The sequence below is a fragment of the Triticum urartu genome, chromosome 5, assembly GCF_003073215.2.
Source record: "Triticum urartu cultivar G1812 chromosome 5, Tu2.1, whole genome shotgun sequence".
In the NCBI taxonomy this organism is placed as follows: Eukaryota; Viridiplantae; Streptophyta; class Magnoliopsida; order Poales; family Poaceae; genus Triticum; species Triticum urartu.
The window spans coordinates 418,836,528-418,862,912 of record NC_053026.1 but is presented as its reverse complement, the minus strand read 5'-3'; the positions used below and the strand labels follow the sequence as shown (position 1 = coordinate 418,862,912).

Genomic DNA, 26,385 nt, shown 5'->3' with positions numbered 1-26,385 from the left:
GAAATCTATTCCGGCAGGATTGGACTTCAAGATCGAGGTCCACAAAAATTGGTTCTACCTTTAGACCTAGGATTTTAATGGTTACCTGTTGGACAATTTCGTTGAGCGAAATGGGAGCGTATTCCAACACAAGTCCATGCTACCGTCTATCATTCTCTTCAACACCAAGAATGAGGCATCGCTTTGGGTCACCGCCGATGCGAAGTACTTGGGAAATATCATGCCACGATAGTAGAGGCGTTGTGATTTTCTTCTACTTTTGTTTGTGAAAGCAATTCTAAGCTCCTTAACTAATGGATATGACACTAGTCTATGTTACTACTTACTATCTTTATCGTGTAAAGTATGTTATAAAGTAGATGGTTGCATTTATTAGCTTGTAGACTCAACGTTTCTTGATAAGCGCTATGTAATGACAATTATGTTACTTGTTATAAATGGCAAATTTGTCTTCTGGTAAGTTATGTTACTTGCTGTAAGTTAATCCTTTTGACACATACAAATGGCTTAGGTAAGCTCGATAATCATAGACGATCTCCATTTATAGCAGAACAAAAAGGCACGATTCCTAGCAGTTCGTCACATCAACTGATAAGAATCTGAAATATAGAGAGGACCATGTGATCATCGAATCGTATCTCATCCCAGGGAACAAAAGCTGAATTGATCAGGAACAAAACTACTCTTGCATATATGTACACATCGATCGCCGGACGTACGTACACATCAGGCACAAATCCTCGCATGTATCGTGATCTACAGACACCTCTCCTCAAGTTGCTCTGCGCGTTACACCGAGCCATAGCACTCTAGTCATGGCTGCCCCGAAGAAACTTACTAGTAGCACTAAAATTTACAGCCCAAGCTGGTGCACTGATCGGGCAAGTCCTACACAGTATCACTAATTTGCATTGGATCAAACGACGGCGCCCGGCAAGGCGGGCACGTCACCCTGCCACGCCCAGACGATGTCCGCGAGCCCGGGGCGCACGTCCTCGGCGCAGAACTTGTTGAAGTCGAGCGCGTCGCCGCCGTCGTGCGCGAACTCGACCACGGTCACGTCGGCGGCCACCTCGAACACCTCCGCGGTGACCGCGAGCCGCCCGTTGGCGCCGTCGGCCTTGGCCTCCATTCTGATCCTCCACCCTTTCCCTCTGGTCGTGTTGTACCTCAGCGCCTTGCCCACGGACTCCAGCTTGTGGAACACGGTGGCCGCCGGCGCGCGGGAGGTGAACACCGTCGCCGCCTTCTGCTCGCTCTCGAACAGCCCCGACAGGTCGAACCCGGAGGACATGGATGATATGAGCTGGAACGCATTGCACGTCCGCGGCGAGATGTTGCCGGAGCTGTCCTCGCTGCCGTCGATGAGGGCGGCGGCGTTGTCGTCGTCCCACTTCCTGGGCGTGGCGGGGGAGGAGGGGACGGGCGGCACGAACCCCCTCTTGAACCAGGGCGTGAGCATGATCTCCGGGATGGAGATGCGCTTGGCGGGGTCGACGGCGAGCAGGCGGCCGATGAGGCGGCGCGCCTCGCCGGAGACCCAGGGCGGCATCTGGTACTCGCCCTTGAAGATCTTCTGGTACATCTTGACGTAGTTGTCGTGCTGGAAGGGGAGGAAGCCGCAGAGCAGGACGTAGAGCACGACGCCGCAGGACCACATGTCGGCGCGCGCGCCGTCGTAGCCGCGCTTGCGGAGCACCTCCGGCGCGACGTAGGCCGGGGTGCCGCACTGGGTGTGGAGCAGGCCGTCGTGGCGCAGCTGCTCGGGCAGCGCGGCGAGGCCGAAGTCGGTGACCTTGAGGCGGCCCTCCTCGTCGAGCAGCAGGTTCTCGGGCTTGAGGTCCCGGTGCGCGACGCCGCGGCTGTGGCAGAAGGCGACGGCGGCGACGAGCTGCTGGAAGTACTTGCGGGCGGCGTCCTCGGTGAGCCGGCCGCGGGCGACCTTGGCGAAGAGCTCGCCGCCGCGCGCGTACTCCATGACGACGAAGACGCGCTGGCGGCTGGCGAGCACCTCCCGGATGCCGACGACGTTGGGGTGGCGCACCATGCGCATGACGGAGATCTCCCGGCGCAGCTGCTCCACCATGCCGTCCGTCTGGCGGAGGCGGGCCTTGTCGATGACCTTGATGGCCACGCTCTGGCCGTCGCGCAGGTCGCGGGCGTAGTAGACCTTGGCGAAGGAGCCCTGCCCCAGCATCCGCCCCAGCTCGTACTTGCCCAGCACCAGGGTCCTCACCTCGCCCTCCCGCCCTCTCGCCATTGTGTGCTCGGACGTTGCCGACTTGTTTTGGAAGTTCACTACTAGTCACTATGGCCACTGCTGCTGCTGCGGCTTGTATGGGATCTTTTAACTAGGCGGGGGCGGTACGCGTCATGGGATCTTTAACTAGGTGGGTCTGGGCACGTAGAGATGGGGGCGGGCACATGGGTTTGACGCGGGCGTTGCTGGTTTGAGGAGGGCGGCACACTGGATCGGCCGGTCGCTTATTTGTACTGGCATGGTGGCGGGGGCGTGGGGCGGTGCGGTGCGCGGGACAAGGAGAGGCGTGGCACGGGCCAGGTGGCTAAGGCCTAGGTGGGTCGGGTGGACGGGCCGTGCGATGCGGTGCAGGCGAGAGCCGAGAGGAGAGGGGACAAATGTGAAGGCGTCGAGGTGGGGGGTTGGGAGTGGTGGAGGAAGAGTGGCCCGGTGACGGCCCATGAGTGGTGGAGGGGGGGTTTGTTGCTTCCAGGTTGCAGCAGCACGGAAGGTGGTGTCTGTCGGCTAACTGGGCCGATTACTATACCCGTTCAACGTTTAAGGGATGCGGCCATGAACTTGGACCGGGCATTTGCTCTGCACGAAACACCCTGGCAGCCTTCCCCCGGCGTCAACGGTCCAACGTCCAATGAATCTTCATCTTCGCGCACCTCTTAACCACTGGTTTCCTATCCTATTTCTCAAAAGAAGAAGAAAAAACCGCAGTTTCCTTGCCAATTCAATTTAGACCACTGTTGACCTTCCTTCCCCCACTGCTCTTTCATGATCCCTTGACCGAGGAGGCACATCGTTGACCTCCCCTTGTTCCTTCTATGCTTTCCCTATGTTTGTTTTTTTTTCCGAAAAAACTTTCAATCTATTCATCTTCAAACATGGTAGTACAACGAACACTAGAAATAATAAAAATTACATCCAGATCCGTAGACCACCTAGCGACGACTACAAACACTGAAGCGAGCCGAAGACGCGCCGCTGTCATCGCTCCTCCTTCACCGGAGCCGGACAAACCTTGTTGTAGTAGACAGTCGGGAAATCGTTGTGCTAAGGTCCCATAGAACCAACCATTCCTCGAGAGTTACCTTGAATCTACTCATCCCTCTTTTCTCTAGGGTTGCTCGACTAGTTAAGGCTCAAATCTTTAAGTTCGTGATCGTTTTAAGGCTCGGTTTGTTAAGCCCACTAAAAATATTAAGCTAAAATTCATGATCAGCTCTGTCAGTTTAATGCTCGTTAAACTATCGAGTACTCTTACAATTGTAAACAACTAAAAGCATCACGCACACATTCATAATGTGCTATCCATTCAACTTCGACTAGGCCAACCAAGTGCAGAAGATGGATAAGGAGGCCGGTGGGCAACAAGGAAGTGGGTTCGTAGGTTGAGCGGCCGAGCCTTGGCAATTAATATCAATAACGGCTTAATGGGTTGGACCCTTTGAATTTTAACGAGCCAAATGAGTTGCTCACGAAACTCGTGAGCTTGCTCGTTACGCTTGTTAATCTTAGCAAGCTACATTTTTTCTTCGATTTGGTTCGTTAACTAACGAGGACAAGCTCAAATGAGGCGAGCTTTCGAGTGCTCAATAAGCTCTCAAGCAACGAGCTTTTCGTCCAGACCTATCCACTCCTCTTTTGACGATGGTCATGGTGGGAATGGGAGAGGTGGTTGGAACATCATTGTAATTACTAGAGGTGGTTTAGGTCTAGATATAGGCTTTCATTTGACTGCAAGGTGTTTGGCGACATGTCATGTCGACGCTTCACTTGGCATTTGCGAGCTACATTTGGCCGACGTCGGGCTCTTTCTTTTGGTTGTCGTCCATATTTGACAGTGGCATGGGTGGTAGATCCAACACGAGCTTATTCAATAAGCTCACTAGGCCACTAGTGCAGCTAAACGTAGAGTCATAATCGCTCCTCCCACCGTCGAGGTGACGATGGATCTGGGTTCTGTTGTCATCAATCTAGTGTCTTTTGAGGTAGCTTTCACAGTACCTTGTTCAACCTCTGCAGACGCCCTTGTTCCCTTACCCGTCGTCGGCAAGGTTTGAGCGAAGACGGTAGCCATAGTGTTTCCAGGAAGGTCATTGTATGTGTTACTACCCAATTGTGTTCTTGGTGTTATATTTGGGGCCCTATATGCAAAAAGGAGGGACCTAGCTGTATTTCCTGTTTTTAGGGTATTCTATGCAGTGTTGTCAAAATTTGGCTATGAAATGTCCTATTTTAGCAAAAAGGCTATCGTCGGCCATAAACTAAGGCTCTTACGAGGTTCAACAAGGTTTTAACACAAGAGATGGACAAGAGAAACGCAAATGTTCGATACAAGCTGTCGAAGGCCAATAGGCAACATAGCACGAGCAGTCATACTGCCAAGTACTAAAGGTACTCAAAAGAAGTTCCCAATGCAACATAGGGTGGCTCCCTAGCCATTGATGTCCAATGTGGCTACCCTCCGTAGATGACGGCATCGCGATCGGATGGTCGTTACGACACAGTCCAACACCTCCTTGTCCTTTGGTCTTGCTAGTAATCTCCAGAGCTGTAGGAGAACCACAATTTTATAGATCAAGTCAGTCGAATGCTTAAACAGTTTCCCCTAGATGAGCGCCTTATTTTGAGTGACCAGGTCATCGCCGCAAATCCAACCCACTCTAAACATTGATCTCTCTTTCTACAACTATGCATGAGCCGTTGGAAATCCGCAAAACCGGCCGGATTTCATGAGCTTCCCGCCACATCCCGCATCACACTCCACATAAACCGTGCCATGATGCATCTAAAGAGGACGTGATCACAATCCTTGTCCTGCCCACATCATGGGCATTTCCCATCTCTAGTATAAAATGCCAGCTCTTGGGACCTTCGGGTCCCTTCCCAATATTGGCATAATAACTCTAAGCCAGCATTGGCGGGAGGTCAGAGGGCAAGTAGATGTCATGTTAATTTATTGAAAAACATTTTAGTTTACTAATTCTTACACTTAATGATACTACGATTCAAAAAGGTCATTGCATGCTTTTCATGTCATGTAGACCACAATATTGAGACGAAGATAAAGCTTCACGAAGAGCCTGAAAACTAATATCCTGAAACATATATAAACATGAAAATTAATGGTTTTGACATGCTAATTATATGAGTATAGTACTCCGTCTTGGACTAACTGTTATGCTCTTCCATTACACCATGTGTTGTACGTTGTAATTTGCAAAAAAAAATGTGTTGTACGTTGTAGGTTTCGAGAAGTGACGATCAAGCGAACCAACCTGTGGTTGAGATGGTTAGGTGGACAATGATATCCCTAACCCACCAGGGTTAAAATCCTGGTGCTCGCATTATTCCTGTATTTATTTCAGGATTTCCGGTGATGCGCTTTCAATGGAAGGAGACGTTCCCGTCGACGACGAGACGTCTACGGTGGCTTCGTAAATCTCAAGATGATATGCCGGCTCAGTCTCTCGAAGGTGCTCATAAGGTCAGGGTGTGCGTGTGTGCGTTTATAGGGGTGAGTGTATGCACGTGTATATGACTGCTTGTGTTTGTACTGATGCTCAAAAAAAGAGAAGTGACGATCGAAAGGGTACGCGTGGTAGAATGTAAGCTCAAAAATATCTACTCAATTAATCGCCTTAAAAATTCAAAAATAAATAAATAATAATCGCCTTGCATGTGTAATGTTGTATAGTTATTTGACTGGCAAGTACAGTATATACGCTATAGACTGACAATGGATTGCGTAATATCCAAGACACGGCAACAATGCCCGACAAACGCCCCTCTCCATACTTCTCCAAAGGCATCGGCATCACTCTGGCCGGAAAAAGAAAACGGCCATTGCCGACATGGCCACCGCGGAGCCGCTCACAGGATTCAGAGGACCGGAGAAAGATCACAAGGCGTCATCAAAGATGGAGACGTACCCCATTCCGGTATCCAGAAAGCAGGTCGCCGCCCCCGTATGGGCTTCACGTCGCCGCTCGTGCCCCGGCCGGTGCAGCGCACCGTGTGTGACCAACACGGTAAGCCCCGAGGAAACAGGGAGCTTTCGTCCTGCCCGGCAAATAATTGAGCGAGCTCACAGCGACCCCTCGTCCCCGCGACGGCGCAACGCCCGCACGTCGCCGTTCGGAGCCTTGGAGAAGAAGAGGACGCGCATGCATTATTGGCGGGAAACCACGCATTGTTTTTGGCCCGGGTCGGTCGCGGCACGTAGGTTTCTCCGATGGCCACGGCTGCTGCGGGAACCCACGCGCCACGTCGTGCGGACTCACAGTGGTGACCAGAAGCACGCACTGCTGGCCGGCTGGACCCCTACCTATCCAGTACGCGTCGCCGTCGCGCCACCTGCCGTCCGGCGCCTGGTTCCTCCGTTCGGTTGGTGCACCGATGCCCATGGCCCACCCCAATGATCCCCTCTCTTGTCCCTGGATTTGGGCTGTGTGGTGCGTGTGGGCTGTGGATGCGCCGATGGTTGCGTCGGGCCACCGGTCATCTAGCTACAGCTACATGTGGTGCGATTCGGCTGTATTGTGACTTGCAACTGCAATCTTCTTGCGGTTTTGCCGTTTCGCCCCCACGAGGAATCTGGATCTTTGCCAGCGCAACGGATGTCGCTCGATCGGCTCCATGTCATTAGCTTCGCAAGGACAATGATTGTTGCATTATTGCAATTGATTGTACAATCGGTCGGCTTCTAACTTAGAGTAGGATTCAAGAGAAGAAAAATGCTATAGTTTGTGCTGTGTCTGGTTGGATGTTTAAGCACAATCTTCTACGTGGGTGCATAAAGCGAAGCTCCTTTATCTGAAAAGAGGGAGTAAATGATTGATTGCAAGACTTATTTGCAGTGAGCTTGTGCAGCGTCAGGTTGATGGGCAGGAATCTAGGTAGTTTCGTATGGTCAGCAGTTCCACTTCTCTTTTCCTTTTGATCTGGTATGCTGTAGCGAACTAGTAACTGTTTTACTGATTGTCCTTGGATGCTAGAGCATTAGGACTACCAGGCATGCAAAAAACTTTAAATTCATCAGACCGAACATGTTCAAATGCAAACAAGACTTTAAACAAGATTTGGAGCTGATGCTTTCTCTCAAAACAACCATCAGTGGGGGCAATGTAGGTAACAAGATAGGTGTTCCAACAACGACGCTTCCAGAAAGGGAACAACGCTTGAGCGTCGCTGTCTCTAGGCCCAACCGGTAAGATAAGACTAGATCATGAGTTTTCACCCTGAAAATGAGCATAAGTAAACTCCATGCAGTAATACCCCCAACCATCATTTTAAAAAACCGAGCCGGTGAGACTGTCAGTTCAGGTTGTTACTGCCAGACCGCCGATTCATCGATTCATTTGCCACAAAATCCAAGAATATTTAAGGTGAATTTTGAAATTTTTGACCTCACATCAAATGAATACACATAATATTGGATGTAAATCATTAATAAATCACAGTGTTACTAGCCTAGTTGGTTATTAGACCTTTAGCATGCCTTTGCCTCCAGGTTAGGTATTTGATTCCTTGTTAATGCATTTTTTTGAATATTTTCTGGTTTTTTACTAAAAGACCGATACACCTTAAAAAGACCGGCCAAGCTGTTCCCACTTTTTCCAGTCAGACCACCGGTCTGGCCCGGTTTTAAAAATAACTATGCCCAAACAAGGGAATGTTGTGTGGTTTACATCATTGCCGGGGTCAACTAATGAGACCTTGGTGGACGACAACGGCGGGAGTCGTTGCACCTAGGTAGGAATTCGGCAACATCGAGGTGGGCGGGGAGGAGAGGAGGCAGGGGCGGCTAGGGTTTCGCCGACCACCCCCTGGGGACGAATTAGGCATCCTTATTGGGATGGTCGACTCCCTCCATGTCATTGTTCGCTTCGTTTTCTCTTTTCCCCAAAATAGTATCGAAGTGCACTTCCTAATTTTTTACAGGTTGCGTACTTTGCGTGCGAACTCAAATTCGACATAATGCGGTCTCTATATTTATGAAATGCGCTTCATTTTATCAAATATGCTAGGCCCATATTTTCCGACCACTTCTCTTTTCCTTTTAATCCTAGTAGGATGCGGCGAACTAATTGTGTTATAATGAGCTTTTTTTGAAAGAAAGCATAGATGTAGACGCTCACGTACACACGTACACTCATCACTATAAACGTATACTCGCATATTTTACCCATATGAGCACCTTTGAAAAGACTGAGCCGGTAGTCTTAATATTGACGAAGTCACCACCAAGGTCACGATCATTTTCACAGATACGTAACCTTATCATCTCATGTTCAACTTCCTTTTTCTCGAGCAAACAAGAAACCTTCATCGATCGCGATACTTTCGCGCGACACGAACCAAACAAGACTCTTTCACAATTCTTCAGCAGCTCGACACATCTGCTATGGTTGCTTCAGTCCCACAAAACCATAGGACAATCCCAGACGTGAAGCAACAAAGACATCACCTCCTCCCATGGTGTAAACCATGTTTGTTTCATGTTCCACGGAATTAAGCAACGAAGCAAAGGTCTTCAAAACATAATGCCCAGGGATACGGTATTTTTCACTGTGACTAGCGCCTATCGAGCATGTGAAACATCTGGAGTTGCTTTCCTCTCCATTACTTGCGAATTCTCGCCTTTCGACTCATCAACATCTGAAGTTACTTTCCATGTAGCATGACGCGACGAGTAGCTCTATGCTGGCTGGCGGCCGGACGCGCCCCCGGTCACAGTCACGTCACGAGGTGCTGGGCCGGAGATGGCGAGGTTCTGCAACACTTGTCCATGGCCCATTGACACGCGGCTGCAGAAAAAAAAGCCAACGCTGGTCGCCATCTACCTGCCGCATCAGGCCAAACAACCGCCATAATGCGAGTTAATTAATCAAGAAACAGTGAGCCAGCACACGTATTCTCGCTGTGATGATGCCGACTGCCACCTTGCATAATTGGAGGCTCCGTTGAAGTGATCTAAATTAGATCCGGGTACATGCATGGGCCTTCCATGGTAATGGGGTGAGCTCGGAAGAGTGAAGCCTCAGCACTCTCTGCTAATGGCGACGTACTGACAGATCGACCAACCGCGTCCCGTCAAAGGTTTTGCCGATCGTCGCATCAGATGTAGCTCGCCGACTGCGGTGTCGACGGGCGATTCGCGGCGTAGACAAGACAGTTAGGACGTCAGCGTTGGCCGATTCTACCAATCAATAATTCGAAGGTGAGTAGAGCGGAATTCTCACAGCCGGTGGCGCTTGTTTGCATCGCCGGTCGCATCTCGAACACCACTGCTGGCAGCCTGGCGTAGAAGGTAGAACGCCGCTGGTTGATTTGCCCCGCACTTTCCTCCCCGGCTTCAATTAGTTTTTACTCGCTGCGCCATCGGCAGTGCCGTGCTGGGCGATCGGGTTAATGCTTGACGGGGACAGCTGCAGAAGATTATGTACAGCTCACATGGAAAATCTGCATGGCACAGGCATCTCCACCGCTGTCTTCTAAAACTAACACCGTACTTGCGCGTTGATACGGAAGTCGATCATTCAACCATGTTCGCATACATTTTAAAATAGGATGTGGCTAGGTCTCAGTCGAGACATAATGTATAAAAGGAAAAGAAAAAAAGAAAAAAAACTTTGCACAAATCTTCATGCAAGATCAAAGGAATATAACATCGACTGCGAAGTCTCAGTCGACTGAGATTTAGCAGCACCGTTTAAAATAAATTTGAACAAACTAGGCGATATTCATGCAAATAAGATGGAATTCACGTAAGTTCAGTTCAGACGTAATCTACATAAAACAGATGTCAAAACTGAAGTAACACCTTATAATTCAAGCAAGGGACTAAGCTCTCGGCTTTTTAGGCGATCCTTATAGAGTAGGCTAAATATGTAACATGGATTATGGCAATGCAATGGAGTTGGGTCAAATCGTTCATTCGTTAGGATGCCCTAGCTGATATTTCATCCGTTCAACTTACAACCTACAAAAACATACACTATTTGTAGGGGACTATGACCTCGTACACGTGGACACCCTGGCCGGCCGCACCTGCTTCACGTAGGAGCGTGACGGCGAGGGCGGCTTCTCCCTCACGGGTCCTGGCAGCGACAAGGGCGGCGCCGAACCATGATAGCGGAGCGACTGCTCCATCATGATCTCCATATGACGGACGTACTCGTCATTCGTCACCGGCGCCTCTATGTATAGGCACGGCTGCTGCGGCGCCTGGTCCTCTTCGTCGTCGAAGGAAGTGGTAATCTTGAAAGGATATTTCCCGCCTTAAGTACTTTAACGGGAATATCATACGGAAACCAACATTCAAAGAAAACTTCGTGGAAACCACATCTGAAAGTTAAAAAAACTGAAAAAATATATGGGATATTAAGAGGATGATGTTCTATTGTCATGTGAAATTTCAAGTAAAATCACATTACGGGGTGCGAGCTATGAAAAAGATAAATTCAACAATCAATAGTGACGTTACTGTTCGGATGCTGATTTTGTCTTTTTCATAACTCACATTCGATGTATTTGAACTTGAAATTTTGCATGGCAATAGAACATCACCCTCTTAACATCACATATTTTTTTGAGATTTTTTCGAAACTTCAAAACATGGTTTTCGCTTGGTTTTCATCGCTTTCCACCTAATTTTGGTTTCCGTATGATATTCTCCCAATTACTTTGATGTTGATGACAACGTAATTTGCGGAGTAACCGTGTGCTTGAGCTACACATGTGCATTTATATGTCACAAGTTTTTAGCTATCCCTCTAGAAGGAAAAGAGCCAATACGTCATTTTTGATGCGTTTATTTCTTCAGTTGTAGGAACTCCATATTATTAACTTATTAAGAGGGGATCCGCATCGGAAGGTGCGGGTGGAATCGGATCACGCACACAAACTCATACAACACCCACATATACCCTTCTGTTTTAAGGAGAGAACCTCATTCCTAACTATGCAGAAAAGCTCCCAGCGGTTGTACCGCTCATGGGTCCGGTTGTACTGCTCCTCTTTGGATGGTGCATCCAGTGACCAGCCTAGGCGGGCGTACCGCCCTCTATACCGGTTGTACTGCTCGGTCTCCAAGTGGTACTATCGGTCCTAACTCCATGCCTACTGCCACCCGAGGGGTGATCCCCTCGGGTTAGGCAGCGGTGCATGTGTGGTGGCTGGTAGGTTATTCCGTTTGTTAAATAATTGGTATAACCGGTGTCTCCAGAGGTTGCAAGGGACCTGGCAGCCGGTACTGCGGTTGAACAGACATACCGCCCCAACCATTGCTCAGGGGTGTTTTCCATTGGTATTGGGTGCAGTACTCAAGAGGTTGTGCAACGGTTTTTTGGCTGTTTCCAAATAGCCAGAACAGTCGGCGGTCACGGCGGTCGTACCGCTCTGGCTGCCGCAACGAGGGTTTGGCCTGGAGCGGTTGTACCGCTCCTATGCTTTTTCCCGCGTAACAGTTAGAAAGGATGAGGGACTATTTAAGGAGGTGGTTCTTCCACCTCCCACCTACATCTTGCCTTCTTCCCTCCTCTATTAATGCCCTAAGCTTCATTTTGCCTGATTTCCTTCTCTAGGTTACCCAAACTTATTGATTTGTTAGGGATTGAGGGAGGAGACCTAGATCTACACTGCCACCAAAGGAAATTTAATTCCCCGATATGTTTCATCTGGATCTTGTTACTCTTGGGTGACTGGGCTAAGTTGTGGAGATTGCCCCAACCTTGTTTGAAAAGGTTCCGGATGCTGCCTTCAAGGGCACCATTAGTGGTTCGCGACAACTTGCATTGTGCAAGGGCGTGCGAAGAATATGGTGAGTTCTTGTGGTGCTTGGGGAGCATTGTGCCTCCACGCCTCTCCAACGGAGACGTACCCCCCCCCCCAAAGGAGGGAGCTTCGAAAACACATACTCATCTTCATCATCTCCACATATGGTAACATATTACCTTTACTTTGTGCAAGATTTTATTTTGTGTTTACCTTTGCTTGCACTACTTGTTATGACTAACATGCAGATTGTTCACCTAGTTGCATGTCTAGACAACATATTTTCTAGTTTAGCCTAAAATTTGGAAACAAAGTAAAAAAATGTTTGTCACCTATTCAACCTCCCTCCCTTCTAGTCGACCATGCGATCCTTTCAAATATCCTCCTTGTCGGGGGACTTGGTGGTCGTGGAGCTCGAGGGCCCCAAAGAGCGACGACGGCAGCGCCAAGATCCGGAGCCGTCGTTGCCTGTCCCGCAGAGGACCAACACATGTGCATGGTGCATCGGTGGTCTGGAGTGGAGATGTTTGGAGGCGGAGAGGCTAGAAGCAGAGAGAATTCATTCAAAGAGATGCCATGTGGACAATGCTAGAAGATGACTCAAATAGGCACGATGGGCCAGCAGGCGAAGGGATGGGAAGCTGACTTCAATGTAGCACAGCGGCCGGTTTATGCTTCTTAGTCGCCGCGCCTGCATTGAAGGAGCACCGCCTGCTCTTCTAGTCATGTCGTTCTGACCGACATCAATGCTGCAGAGTCACGTCCACTCTGGAGCAGCGCTCACCTACATAAATGTGCCACAACCGCTTCGTGCGAAGAGGGTTTTATGGCATTGGGTGGGACCGTGGTGTTGGACGCATGCATGGCAGATGTCTAGATGCCTGCAAAGCCCCTGGTTTTCCACCAGTTTGCGGGAAAATGGACGTCTGGACCGGTCCATGGATTAATGGGGTACGGCGTTGGATGAAAAAAATCATGTCTAGACTGCCCAGTTCGGACAGTTGCAGACGGTTTGAGGATCTGCGTTGGAGATGCCCTAAGTCTTTTCATTAATTTTCATTAGAAAAACAACCACAAGGTTCTTTCAAACTGACCCAAAACCAAAATAAAGAGAAAGAGTAACAATAGCATGTTGGAAACAACTACACAACACCCAGGCCAACCAATAGCCTAAGCTGAGCAACACAGAGTCAACTCAAAACATGATGTTCTAATCACACCTTAAAAACAGAAATACAGACATCAGTAGTCACAAGAACTTCTAAACCCGTCGAGCCCACCGAGAGATGGCCATAGAGAAACCTACCAAGTGAGCAACAACCGTCATAAAGTCGTGCGATCTTCCATGCCAATGGATTTCATCCATGCCCCCTTACATAAACATACTCCATAACCATCAAGATCTGCCTGGTCCCTTCCTCTATTTTTCCTTGATCTTGTATCGTATACAAACTGCTCCATGCTATCAAATAATGTAACACAAATGATAAACCATAGAAGAAGGATCATGATTTTTCTTAACAAAACATATCCTACTCCTAGTCTTCCAGATCATCTAGCGCAGTATCGAAGGAAATATGCCCTAGAGGCAATAATAAAGTTATTATTTATTTCCTTATATCATGATAAATGTTTATTATTCATGCTAGAATTGTATTAACCGGAAACATAATACATGTGTGAATACATAGACAAACAGAGTGTCACTAGTATGCCGCTACTTGACTAGCTCGTTGATCAAAGATGGTTATGTTTCCTAACCATAGACATGAGTTGTCATTTGATTAACGGGATCACATCATTAGGAGAATGATGTGATTGACTTGACCCATTCCGTTAGCATAGCACTTGATCGTTTAGTTTGTTGCTATTGCTTCTTCATGACTTATACATGTTCCTATGACTATGAGATTATGCAACTCCCGTTTACCGGAGGAACACTTTGTGTGCCACCAAACGTCACAACATAACTGGGTGATTATAAAGGTGCTCTACAGGTGTCTCCGAAGGTACTTGTTGGGTTGGCGTATTTCGAGATTAGGATTTGTCACTCCGATTGTCGGAGAGGTATCTCTGGGCCCTCTCGGTAATGCACATCACCTAAGCCTTGCAAGCATTGCAACTAATGAGTTAGTTGCGAGATGATGTATTATGGAACGAGTAAAGAGACTTGCCGGTAACGAGATTGAACTAGGTATTAAGATACCGACGATCGAATCTCGGGCAAGTAACATACCGATGACAAAGGGAACAACGTAGGTTGTTATGCAGTCTGACTGATAAAGATCTTCGTTGAATATGTGGGAGCCAATATGAGCATCCAGGTTCCGCTATTGATTATTGACCGGAGACGTGTCTCGGTCATGTCTACATTGTTCTCGAACCCGTAGGGTCCGCATGCTTAAGGTTTTGATGACAGTTATATTATGAGTTTATGAGTTTTGATGTACCGAAGGAGTTCAGAGTCCCGGATGAGATCAGGGACATGACAAGGAGTCTCGAAATGGTCGAGACGTAAAGATCGATATATTGGACGACTATATTCGGACATCGAAAAGGTTCCGAGTGATTCAGGTATTTTTCAGAGTACCGGAGAGTTACGGGAATTCGCCGGGGAGTATATGGGCCTTATTGGGCTTTAGGGGAAAGAGAGAGGAGAGGTTGGGCGGCACCCCAAGGGCTAGTCCGAATTGGACTAGGGGAAGGGCTGCGTCCCCTCCTTCCTTCTCTTCCCCCTTCCCTTGCCTTGGCCCCTACTCCTACTACTTGGGGGGGGGGGGGGGAATCCTACTCCCGGTGGGAGTAGGACTCCTCCAGGGCGCGCCATAGGGGCCGGCCCTCTCTCCCCTCCTCCACTCCTTTATATACGTGGCCAGGGGACACCCCATAGACACACAAGTTGATCTTGTGATCGTTCTCTTAGCCGTGTGCGGTGCCCCCCTCCACCATAATCCACCTCGATCATATCGTAGCGGTGCTTAGGCGACGCCCTGCGTCGGTAGAACATCATCATCGTCACCACGCCGTCGTGCTGACGAAACTCTCCCTCAACACTCGGCTGGATCGGAGTTCGAGGGACGTCATCGAGTTGAACGTGTGCAGAACTCGAAGGTGCCGTGCGTTCGGTACTTGATCGGTCGGATCGTGAAGACATACGACTACATCAACCACGTTGTGCTAACGCTTCCGCTTCCGGTCTACGAGGGTACGTAGACAACACTCTCCCCTCTCGTTGCTATGCATCACCATGATCTTGCGTGTGCGTAGGAAATTTTTTGAAATTACTACGTTCCCCAACAGTGGCATCCGAGCCTAGGTTTTATGCGTTGATGTTATGCACGAGTAGAACACAAGTGAGTTATGGGCGATATAAGTCATACTGCTTACTAGCATGTCATACTTTGGTTCGGCGGTATTGTTGGATGAAGCGGCCCGGACCAACATTACGCGTACGCTTATGCGAGACTGGTTCTACCGACGTGCTTTGCACACAGGTGGCTGGCGGGTGTCAGTTTCTCCAACTTTAGTTGAACCAAGTGTGGCTACGCCCGGTCCTTGCGAAGGTTAAAACATCACCAACTTGACAAAGTATCGTTGTGGTTTTGATGCGTAGGTAAGAACGGTTCTTGCTAAGCCCGTAGCAGCCACGTAAAACTTGCAACAACAAAGTAGAGGACGTCTAACTTGTTTTTGCAGGGCATGTTGTGATGTGATATGGTCAAGACATGATGCTAAATTTTATTGTATGAGATGATCATGTTTTGTAACCGAGTTATCGGCAACTGGCAGGAGCCATATGATTGTCGCTTTATTGTATGCAATGCAATCGCGTTGTAATGCTTTACTTTATCACTAAGCGGTAGCGATAGTCGTGGACGCATAAGATTGGCGAGACGACAACGATGCTACGATGGAGATCAAGGTGTCGCGCCGGTGACGATGGTGATCATGACGGTACTTCGTGTAAGTGCATCTAGTGCCACCCCTAGTTGGTTTTGGAGTATTGACGACAAACCTAGTTGAGGGACTAACGTGTTTGTGAGAATTGCAGGAAAACACAGGTAGAAGTCCCTCATTGATTCGGTTTTATTACCAGAGATGACCCCTAAAAATGTACGAAGACATTGAAGACAATGGTGGTTTATGAAGATATTCATATTGAAGACAATGACATGAGAAGACTCCCTATGAAGCTTATGGAACTCGAAGACTTAGATCCTTCGTAGTTTTATTTCATTTATGTTGTGTCATAGGAATCACCGTACTGTTAAGTGGGGTCCAAGAGAACCAGTCAGAATGACTAAAGTGATGCCTAATTCAAATCCTATGTCTTCGAGCGAAGACTTTGAGAGAAAATCTTGTCCAGAGTCAGACAAGTCAGCTTTACTTGTAGCCCAAGTAAAGTTGCCGTGTGAGTTCAAAATTCGACCGTTGGTACACTGTCAGTTCCTTAGTGACCCAGGGTCATTTCGGACAGATCAGGTCGGGTTGCCAAGTGGCTATAAATAGTCCACCCCCCACAACCATAAACGGTTGGCTGCTCAGATTTCAGTGCACGGCTTTTGTCGTTTGAGAGCAACCCACCTCGAAGCCTTTGAAAGAAAAATTCCTAGTGAGGAGAAAAGCCCTAACCACCCAGAGCCAGAGTAAATTGGGCATCACTTAAGTCTTCTTGTCTGTGTGATCTGAAGACTTATTACACTTGAGGACTGTGCATCCTCCAGACGGTTAGGCGTCGCGTTCTGAGCATCCAAGAGAAATTGTGGATTGCCAGTGAACGAAGTCTGTGAAGGTTTGGGAGTCTACCTTGAAGACTTACCTGAGTGATTGTGCGAGGTCTGTGTGACCTTAGCTCAAGGAGAAAACGGTGAGGACTGGGTGTCTTGGACTAAGTGTCCTTGACTGGGTGTCCGGGACTGTGTTTCCTTTGGTTTAAATACCTAGCCGCTCCAACCAGACGTACAGTTGTCACAGCAACTGGAACTGGTCCAACAAATCATTGTCTTCAACGTGTCACTGGTTTCATCTTCACTTCCTTTTACTTACAGTTATTCATTGTGAAGCCATTGCATGCTTGCTTTATCTTTTGTCTTCACAACATGAATGTATGATCTGTTTGGCTTCATAACTTCTTCCTACCTTATCCTTATTACACTGAAGCTGTTTGTCATTGCGCTTTCACTCTATTGAATACATGACCATGGCTGGCCTAGTGTAATCTAACTTCCGCTGCACAGTAATAGGCATAATCTTCACTGTTTGTCTTCATAACTCTCACGTTTTGAAGATTTTCATAAAAATCGCCTATTCACCCCCCTCTAGTCGATATAACGCACTTTCAATTGGTATCAGAGCGAGGTGCTCCCTTGTTCTGTGTGATTCAGTTTAACCACCTGGAGTTTTAGCGATGTCGACTGCAGGGATAATCAAAGTCTCCGCTGCTTGCCCCGTCTTCGATGGAACTGAATATCCCTACTGGAAGAATAAGATGCGCATGCATCTTGAAGCCATTGACGTCGACCTATGGTATGTCGTCGAAAATGGTGTTCCCAAGGCTGGAGAAGGTGTCACTGCTGCTGATGTCAAGAAGTTCATTCAACTGGATTCTACTGCCAAGAATATCATCTGTGGTCATCTGACCAAAGGACAGTATGGCCGTGTGAGTGCCTTGAAGACATCAAAGCTAGTCTGGGACTGGCTCTCCAAGGTCAATGAAGGCATCTCAACCCAGAGAGATCAAAGAATCAATGTTCTTCGCAACCTCTTCAACCGCTTCAAGCGAAATGACAATGAGAATGTCCAGCACACATTTGACCGGCTCACTGACATCACAAATGAGCTTCAAGCCCTCGGCGCCACTGAGATCACCAAACATGAAATCGTCAAGACGCTGCTGAGATCACTTGATAGTTTGTTTGACATCCTGGCCCTGATGATTCAAGAACGTCCTGATTTCAAGACACTCGATCCGTCTGACATACTTGAGAGGCTCAACACACATGAGTTTCATCTTTCTGAGAAAAGAGATATCTACGGTCCAAACTATGGGCGAACTCGTGCTTTGAAGGCAAAAGCTGTCTCCTCATCTGAAGAAGAATCTGACTGCAGTTCTGATGATCCTGAAGACATTGGAAGAGAACTTGCAATGCTAGTGAAGAAGTTCCAAAAATTCACCAAGAAGAAAGGCTTCAGAAAATCTTCACGATCAAGCTCAAGGAATGATGAAGTTTCTGCTCATGACTACAAGAAGAAAACATGTCACAAGTGCAAGAAAACTGGACACTTCATTTCTGAGTGTCCACAGTGGGACAATGAGAACAGAAGGAAGAAGAAGAGCAAAGAATATGATTCTGACGACAAGAAAAAGAAGAAATACTCAAAGTCTTCTTCCAAGTCTTCATCAAAGTCTTCATCACACAAGAAGAGCTCATCTGGCAAGGCACGTGCGTTTGTTGGCAAGGAGATGGATTCAGAGGAGGAGTCCGCATCTGAGGAGGCAGAGGTGGAGTCTGAGGAGGAGTCTGATTCTGGCATTGCGAGTCTGGCTAAAGCATACGTCGCCAAGTCCATCTTCAACACTGAAGATAATGACTGCAACACTGACACTGACGCAAATGACAAGAACGACTCCACTCCTACCTACTGCTTCATGGCACGCGGTGTCAAGGTAAACACACGTACTACTCACTATGAAACATCTAGTGACGATGACTCTGAATGTGATTCAAAACCTAGCTACAGAACACTTGCTAAAATTGCAACTGAACAACAGAAAGCCATGGAACATATTCAAAAACTGTTAGACAGAAGCGATGATCTGTTGGGTGCCGAAATGACTCGTTCTGAATCCTTAATTGAAGACATAAAAAATCTTCACGTTAAGTATCAGGAACTTGAAGATCGTCTTGAGACTCTCTCAACTACTCATGAAAAACTCTCCTATGATTATCTTCAAAAGAAGCAAGATCTTGAGAAGTTGAGAGCGGATCATGAAGATCTTCAAAAGGAAAATGAGTCACTTCGCTCCGAACAGATCAGTCCCGCTCAGGAAGGATTTGAACCACCATGTCTTAAATGCATTGAGCGTGATAATGCTAATTCTGTTGCTGAATGTTCCACTGCTACTACTGTTGCAATATCTTCAACTGTTAACGTGGTAACTAACCCCTCTTCTGAGGATACCACTGCTATTGCTGATGAGAATGCTAGGTTGAAGACATTGCTTGAAACAGGAATGTACAAAAGTCTGAAAGGGCATCAGACACTATGTGATGTCCTTAAGAAGCAGATTTTGAACCGAAACCCTAGGAAAGAGGGTGTTGGGTTCGTGAGGAAAATTAATGCAGATGGCTCTTACTGGAAACCTGAGCAGTACCCCAAAACCACATGGGTTGCTGCAAAGGAACTTTCAGCAGATCCATCCAATTTATCTGGCTTCACTTGTGCTAACCCTATTAACATTGATGAATCCTTTGATGCAAACTATAAACTGTTTAAGAATCAGAATGGTGAAGTGTTTGCCAGGTACATTGGTACTAACTGCAGGAATGGACCGCCTATGAAGAAGATCTGGGTTCCGAAAACATGTCTGGAAAATCTTCCTGTGAATGTCTTCATGACACCTCACTTGAAGAAGACAAACCTCGGTCCAAAGGCTTCATACAGACAGAGGACTCACCTGAGTCACACTAACGCAAATGTTTTGCAGGGAAACCATACTCAGGCATATGAATATGAGAGCGGTTCATCGAACCATCATGTTCATATGACCAAAAATTATTCTGCCTATGCCCATGAGTATTATTGTCCCCCTGCTAGACTGTTTGCTAAGGCTTGAAAGCCAAAATTCTCAGATGCTGCACTTAGACTTATAGCTTCTAAGCCACCCTTGAAGATGTGGGTGGTTAAGAAAGCTTAACTCTCTTTTGCAGGGAAAGGTCTCCAGCACAAAAACAAAATCTTCTGATGATATTGCTGGGGACCATAAAAATCTTGTGGGGCGCAAGATAAACTGCCCAAATGGCATCATTATGTACTTCATTCCTGAATCGCATGCTACTCTCCCTATTAGTCCTAATCTGGATCTAAGTTTTCATAATCCACTGGTTCGTCAAATGTTTATGCTTCACAATACCCTTCGTGAAGCCTATCCCCCTAACTGCACTGTAGGGTACGACACCAGTGACTTCAAAGTCTTCAGAATGGATTATTGACAGTGGGTGTACAAATCACATGACTGGCAAAAGAAGCCTTCTCATGGACTCAACTTTACGTCCATCCGACAAAAGCCACATTACATTTGCTGACACTGGTAAAAGTAAGGTATTGGGTCTAGGTAGAGTTGCAATCTCAAGGGATCAACACATGGATAAAGTCATGCTTGTTGAATCCCTTGGCTTCAACTTAATGTCTGTCTCAATGCTTTGCGATTTGAATATGATTGTAATGTTTGGCAAATATCGCTGCCTGGTGCTAATGGAATCTGACAAATCTCTAGTGTTTGAAGGGTATAGGAAAGGTGATTTGTATGTGGTAGATTTCTCAGCAGGACCACAACTTGCAGTATGTCTTCTTGCAAAAGCTTCAGAATGCTGGCTTTGGCATCGAAGGCTTGGGCATGCTGGCATGAGGAACCTCCACACCCTTGCGAAGAAAAAGCACGTCATAGGCATCGAGGGCGTCAAGTTCAAGAAAGATCACTTATGCGGTGCCTGTGAAGCAGGAAAGATGACAAGGGCAAAACATCCTTCGAAGACAATCATGACCACTACTCAACCTTTCGAACTGCTTCACATGGATCTTTTCGGTCCCACTCACTACTCAACTTTTACTACTTCTGCTTGCCTCTATGGCTTCGTAATTGTTGATGATTATTCTAGATATACTTGGGTGCACATAATCCTTTACAAGACTGAAGTGCAGGATGTCTTCAGACGCTTCGCAAATCGAGCTATGAACAATTTTGGCGCCAAGATAAAGCACATCAGAAGTGACAATGGCACTGAATTCAAGAACACTGGCCTTGATACATATCTGGACACCTTGGGGATCACACATGAATTCTCAGCTCCATACACGCCACAATGGCGTTGTCGAACGCAAGAACAGAACATTCATTGAGATGGCCAGAACAATGCTAGATGAATACAAGACTCCAAGAAAATTCTGGACTGAAGCCATTGATACTGCATGCCATACAATCAATCGTGTTTATCTTCACAAGCTTCTGAACAAGACATCTTATGAGCTCCTAACTGGCAAGAAGCCAAATGTCAGTTACTTCAGAGTATTTGGCGCAAAATGCTGGATCAAGGACCCACACCACACCTCAAAGTTTGCACCAAAAGCACATGAAGGCTTCATGCTTGGATATGGAAAGGATTCACACTCCTACAGAGTCTTCAATCTCTTCCACTACAAAGTGGTTGAAACAGTGGATGTGCGATTTGATGAAACCAATGGATCACAAAGAGAGCAATTGCCAAATGTGCTAGATGAAGTTCCAGCAAATGAATCAATCAAGCTTATGGGAACTGGAGAAATTGTACCTTCTGAAGCTCATCCTGAAGAAGAACTTATCATCTCAGCACCTGATCCACATGAAGACAATGCTCAGCCTGAAGATATACCTCCAAATGACAACACAGATCAACAAGAGCAAAGTCTTCGCCCTATACATCCTTGTGTTGCAAATGAAGTACAAATTGACAAAATACTTGACAGCATCAATGCACCTGGTCCACTCACTCATGCAAGGGCAACTCAGCTAACAAACTTCTGTGGGCATTTCGCATTCGTCTCAATATCAGAACCCAAGAAAGTTGAAGAAGCCTTCATGGAACCTGAATGGATTCAAGCTATGCAAGAAGAGCTTCAACAGTTTGAGCTGAATAATGTATGGGAACTGGTTAAGCGTCCTGATCCACGGAAGCACAACATAATAGGCACCAAATGGATATACCGCAACAAGCAAGATGAGCATGGTCAAGTTGTCAGAAACAAAGCTCGTCTCGTTGCTCAAGGATATACTCAAGTAGAGGGCATTGACTTCGATGAAACATTTGCTCCTGTGGCTAGGCTTGAAGCCATACGCATACTACTGGCCTATGCAAATCATCATAACATACTTCTCTATCAGATGGATGTGAAAAGTGCCTTTCTCAATGGCAAGATTGAAGAAGAAGTGTATGTTGCACAACCACCTGGCTTTGAAAATCCAAAACATCCTGATATGGTATATAAGCTCAACAAGGCACTGTATGGCCTCAAACAAGCCCCTAGGGCCTGGTATGATACACTCAAGTACTTTCTGAAAAGCAAAGGCTTCATACCTGGTTCCCTGGATCCCACTCTTTTCACGAAGACATATGATGGTGAACTGTTTGTGTGCCAAATATATGTGGATGACATTATCTTCGGCTGCACCAATCAGAAGTATAGTGAAGAGTTTGGATACATGATGCAAGAGCAATATCAGATGTCCATGATGGGGGAGCTGAAGTTCTTCCTCGGTCTTCAAATATGGCAACAACGCAACGACATCTTCATATCTCAAGAGAAATATCTTAAAGAGTGCCTGAAGAAGTTTGGTATGCAAGACTGCAAAGGCTTCACAACACCAATGCCAGCCAAGCATCATCTGGGTCCCGACGACAATGGTAAAGAGTTCGATCAAAAGGTATACCGCTCCATGATTGGGTCTTTGCTTTATTTATGTGCATCTAGGCCAGATATCATGCTTAGTGTTTGCATGTGTGCTCGATTTCAAGCGACACCAAAGGAGTCGCATCACTTAGCTGTGAAGCGAATTCTTCGATATTTGGCTCACACCCCAACTCTAGGATTATGGTATCCAAAGGGCTCAGAGTTTGATTTGGTTGGATTTTCGGATGCTGATTATGCTGGTGACAAGGTTGATCGCAAGTCTACATCAGGCACATGTCACTTTCTGGGACGATCACTTGTATGTTGGTCTTCAAAGAAGCAGAACTGTGTATCTCTCTCCCACTGCTGAATCTGAATACATTGCTGCTGGATCTTGCTGCGCTCAGCTTCTGTGGATGAAGCAAACACTCAAGGATTATGGCATTCATCTGAAGCAAGTGCCACTTTACTGCGACAACGAAAGCGCCATCAAGATTGCCAACAACCCAGTTCAGCACTTGAAGACAAAGCACATTGAAATTCGTCATCACTTTCTCAGAGATCATGTTGTGAAGGAAGACATTGATATCATACACGTCAACACTGAAGAGCAATTGGCAGATATCTTCACCAAGCCCTTGGATGAGAAGAGATTTTGCAAGTTACGATGTGAGATAAATATCTTGGAATCCTCAAATGTCCTGTGATCAGGCACACATCCTAACACTTAAGCATATTGATGACTTAGATGTGCAACACACGAAGTAGCGTATATCTTCAAACAATGAAGACATACATTCTAAGTGTGAATACATTAATGTGGAATTTGACTTCGGAGCGCCACGATAATTGTGCGCCGTGTCTGGGTCTAATACTTCCTATACGGTGGGTAACGCCACCACCAAACGTTCCATTTTGAAGTGTTTCTCTCATGGCGTTACCTCTCAATGTCTTCACATTTGGTTTGGCTTCATTCTCAATATGTCTTCATAATTATCTTCACTGCGTTGATTAAATGGATATATATGTACTGATGTTCTGTCCTCTACAGCATTCACTTATAGCTATGTCTTCTGGGTTGAATCTTTTGAACTAAGTGAATGTGATCGGACCCTAACCTCTCTATGCTTTCTATCTCAAACTCTATCTCTCCAAGTCATATGCATTCTGTTGAAACTGTCAAATGTCTTCACTGTGTCCTTGTCAGCTGAAGACATAGTGACAACCATAAAAGTCCGTTTTTAATGCTCAGTCCTCCACATAATATCCGGAGAAGCAGGAACGACCGCCCGACAATTTAGGCGTGCGTGGGACGTGGAACAAATCCCAATCTTCCTCTAACTGGCCACGCGTGCCTCAAATGCGAACCGCCAGGGGTACCTGCGTAATAGCGCAGTGCCGCCTCTATCCCTATAAATACACGATTCACTGCGGTCATTATCTCCTTCTTCCACCCTCGCACGAACCCTAGCGCCACCGCTAGCACTCGACGACGCCGGCGACGAAGCGCTTCACTGCCGCAACCTCTCCGACGCCGTTTTCACGCCGACAGCGGACATCGCTCTCTCCACCGTCGCCGTAGGTGTCTTCCGTCGCCAAGTTAGGGCACAGAGGATCGAACTGCTCGACCTCAACTCTCACTTCGTCTAGCAGTTCCAAGTGTGGTAAATAAAACCTCTTTTTACAGCCTCTTTTGATCCCATAGTTCAGTCACTTTCTGCCATAAGGAGTTTCTCTTCACATCAGTTAGTTATCTCGCTACATCTCATGACATGCCTAGTATATTCACTTGTGCTTCATAAGGTAGTTAGATTCCTCACTTGTACTGATCTGTGGGTTCGTACAAATCTGGAACCAACTTCTTATCTGTGAGTGAATGTCTTCGCACAATGAGGTCTATGTCTTCTAAACCAATTTATCTTCAAAATCTTCTGAGAATGCATATGACCTCTTCCCCTTCCCTCGCACCTTAATGCTGTCACAGGTACATGTCCGTGGGAGAATCCTTTGGTTCTCATAGTCTGCATTCATTTGTAGAGTACTTGCAGCATCACATCAACTCTCCTGAAGCCAGTTCTTGCAAAAGGAAGCCTTTGAAGCCTTTGAACATCTTGAAGCCTTCCAAGTTATTCATGGCTTCAGTAAAAGCAGCAAGGAAGGGAGGCAGACAGCGACGTGGTGAAACGTCCAAAGATCTGCCTGATGAATTGACAGAGATGTACAAAACTGATCCTGAAGAAAGCTATGGTCAGCGCAAGACACGAATCCAATGGATTCGAAGATATTGGGAAGAGCAATGGTTCCACTACCGCTTCGTCACTCAGGAATATGCGGAGAAGTGCGCCATCAAGAGACCGTGGGGAGACGTACTATACAAAAATCTCGTACCCAGGTCCAGAGTCGAAGCTATTGCTCAAGGCTTCTATCCATGCATGGTGAGAGGACCAAAGCCAGCTGAAGCACATCCATCATCACTTCTCTGGTGCCGCGATGATAATCTCTTCAAGCGCAACTTTCAGTTTGCACAACAATCAGCGAAGATAAATAAGAAGAAATTTGGGTTTGACTTCAACCCTGGTCCCTCCTCACCAAGGGCAGATGGCACACGCGACGCCGATCCCAATACCATCGGGCCGTATGCCAATCTTGCAGGCCTCATCACTCGCATCCTAGTCCAAGGGACTGCTGTGAATGACCCTCCAGCAGATACTGAGTCAGATGACGCCCCTGCTGCGCCAAAGCCGAAGCAGAAGAAGCCAAAAGCTTCAAAGCCAGCCGCTTCTCTCAAAATCTCACGAGCGAAGCCATTGGCAACTGCACCTCCTGAAGCCAGTGTGCAGTCTGAAGACATATCACGAGTCTCCAAGCCCCAAGAAGCCAAGAAGCCTCAGCCACACACAGGCAAAGAGCTCACAGTTGCTGCCGTTCTGCGCTGCGAAAACATTGATCTATCAAGCGATGAAGATCTTGGAGATGACGCACTTGAGCAGCTCATCAAGAGCAAGGAGGAGGCTGATATCTTCAACAATCTGCCTCTGTTTGATGTTGCCGTCATCCACAACTTCATTGATGAATGGTTTGACACACCAGACATAAGCTTCAATGATCTGCAGCTACCCATAGGCCTCAGCGTTGCCTTTCAAGGTGCAATTGCTTCAGAACTTGCAATAGCCCAGCGAATTGTAGAACTGAAGCAGAAAATTGATTATGAAAAGGCTTAGTTCAAGAAGCACGTGGCCAAGCTCAGCGTGCAAGAAGTGAAAAACTTCAAGATCATGTTGCACGAGCTGAAAGAGAACTTTCTAAAGACGCGTGCTGAAGCTCAAGGCTCGCGAGAGCGCATGAAGACTTTGGCTGATCACTGCATGCAGGCCTACAATGAGGCAGAGAAGCGCAAGGCACTTGGGCGTCCTGGCATTGACCCCAGGATGGCCGCGAAGAAGAAAAAGAAGGCTGCTGTGCCTGAACCTGAAGCGCCAAGGTCAGAAACTGCTCCGATTGTCTTCCCCGCTGCAACGACTGGCTCGAAGCCAAAGAGTCGATCAACCGCCTCACAGCACAAGAAGACACGGACTGCAGAGGCTGAAGCTAAGAAGAGAAAACATTCTGAAGCCTCTCCTTCTGAACCCATCATCAAGAAGCGCAAGACCAAGAAATCTCGGGCTGCTCCCACAGAGCCCTTGACAGTTGAACCCCTCTCCGTCCGCTATCCT

At 47.2% G+C, this 26,385-nt stretch overlaps 1 protein-coding gene across 1 annotated transcript; it reads right to left on the bottom strand.

Moving 5' to 3' along the window:
* Nucleotides 1-663: 663 nt before the first annotated feature.
* LOC125509452 (CBL-interacting protein kinase 16-like) lies at nt 664-2,470 on the bottom strand. Its single transcript, XM_048674432.1, has one exon. The coding sequence runs from the start codon at nt 2,258-2,260 to the stop codon at nt 917-919; it is 1,344 nt and encodes a 447-aa protein (XP_048530389.1). The 5' UTR covers nt 2,261-2,470; the 3' UTR covers nt 664-916.
* Nucleotides 2,471-26,385: the final 23,915 nt, after the last annotated feature.

Excerpts from the sequence above, each read along its gene's own strand:
- LOC125509452 (XM_048674432.1), bottom strand. The coding sequence starts at position 2,260 with ATGGCGAGAGGGCGGGAGGGCGAGGTGAGGACCCTGGTGCTGGGCAAG.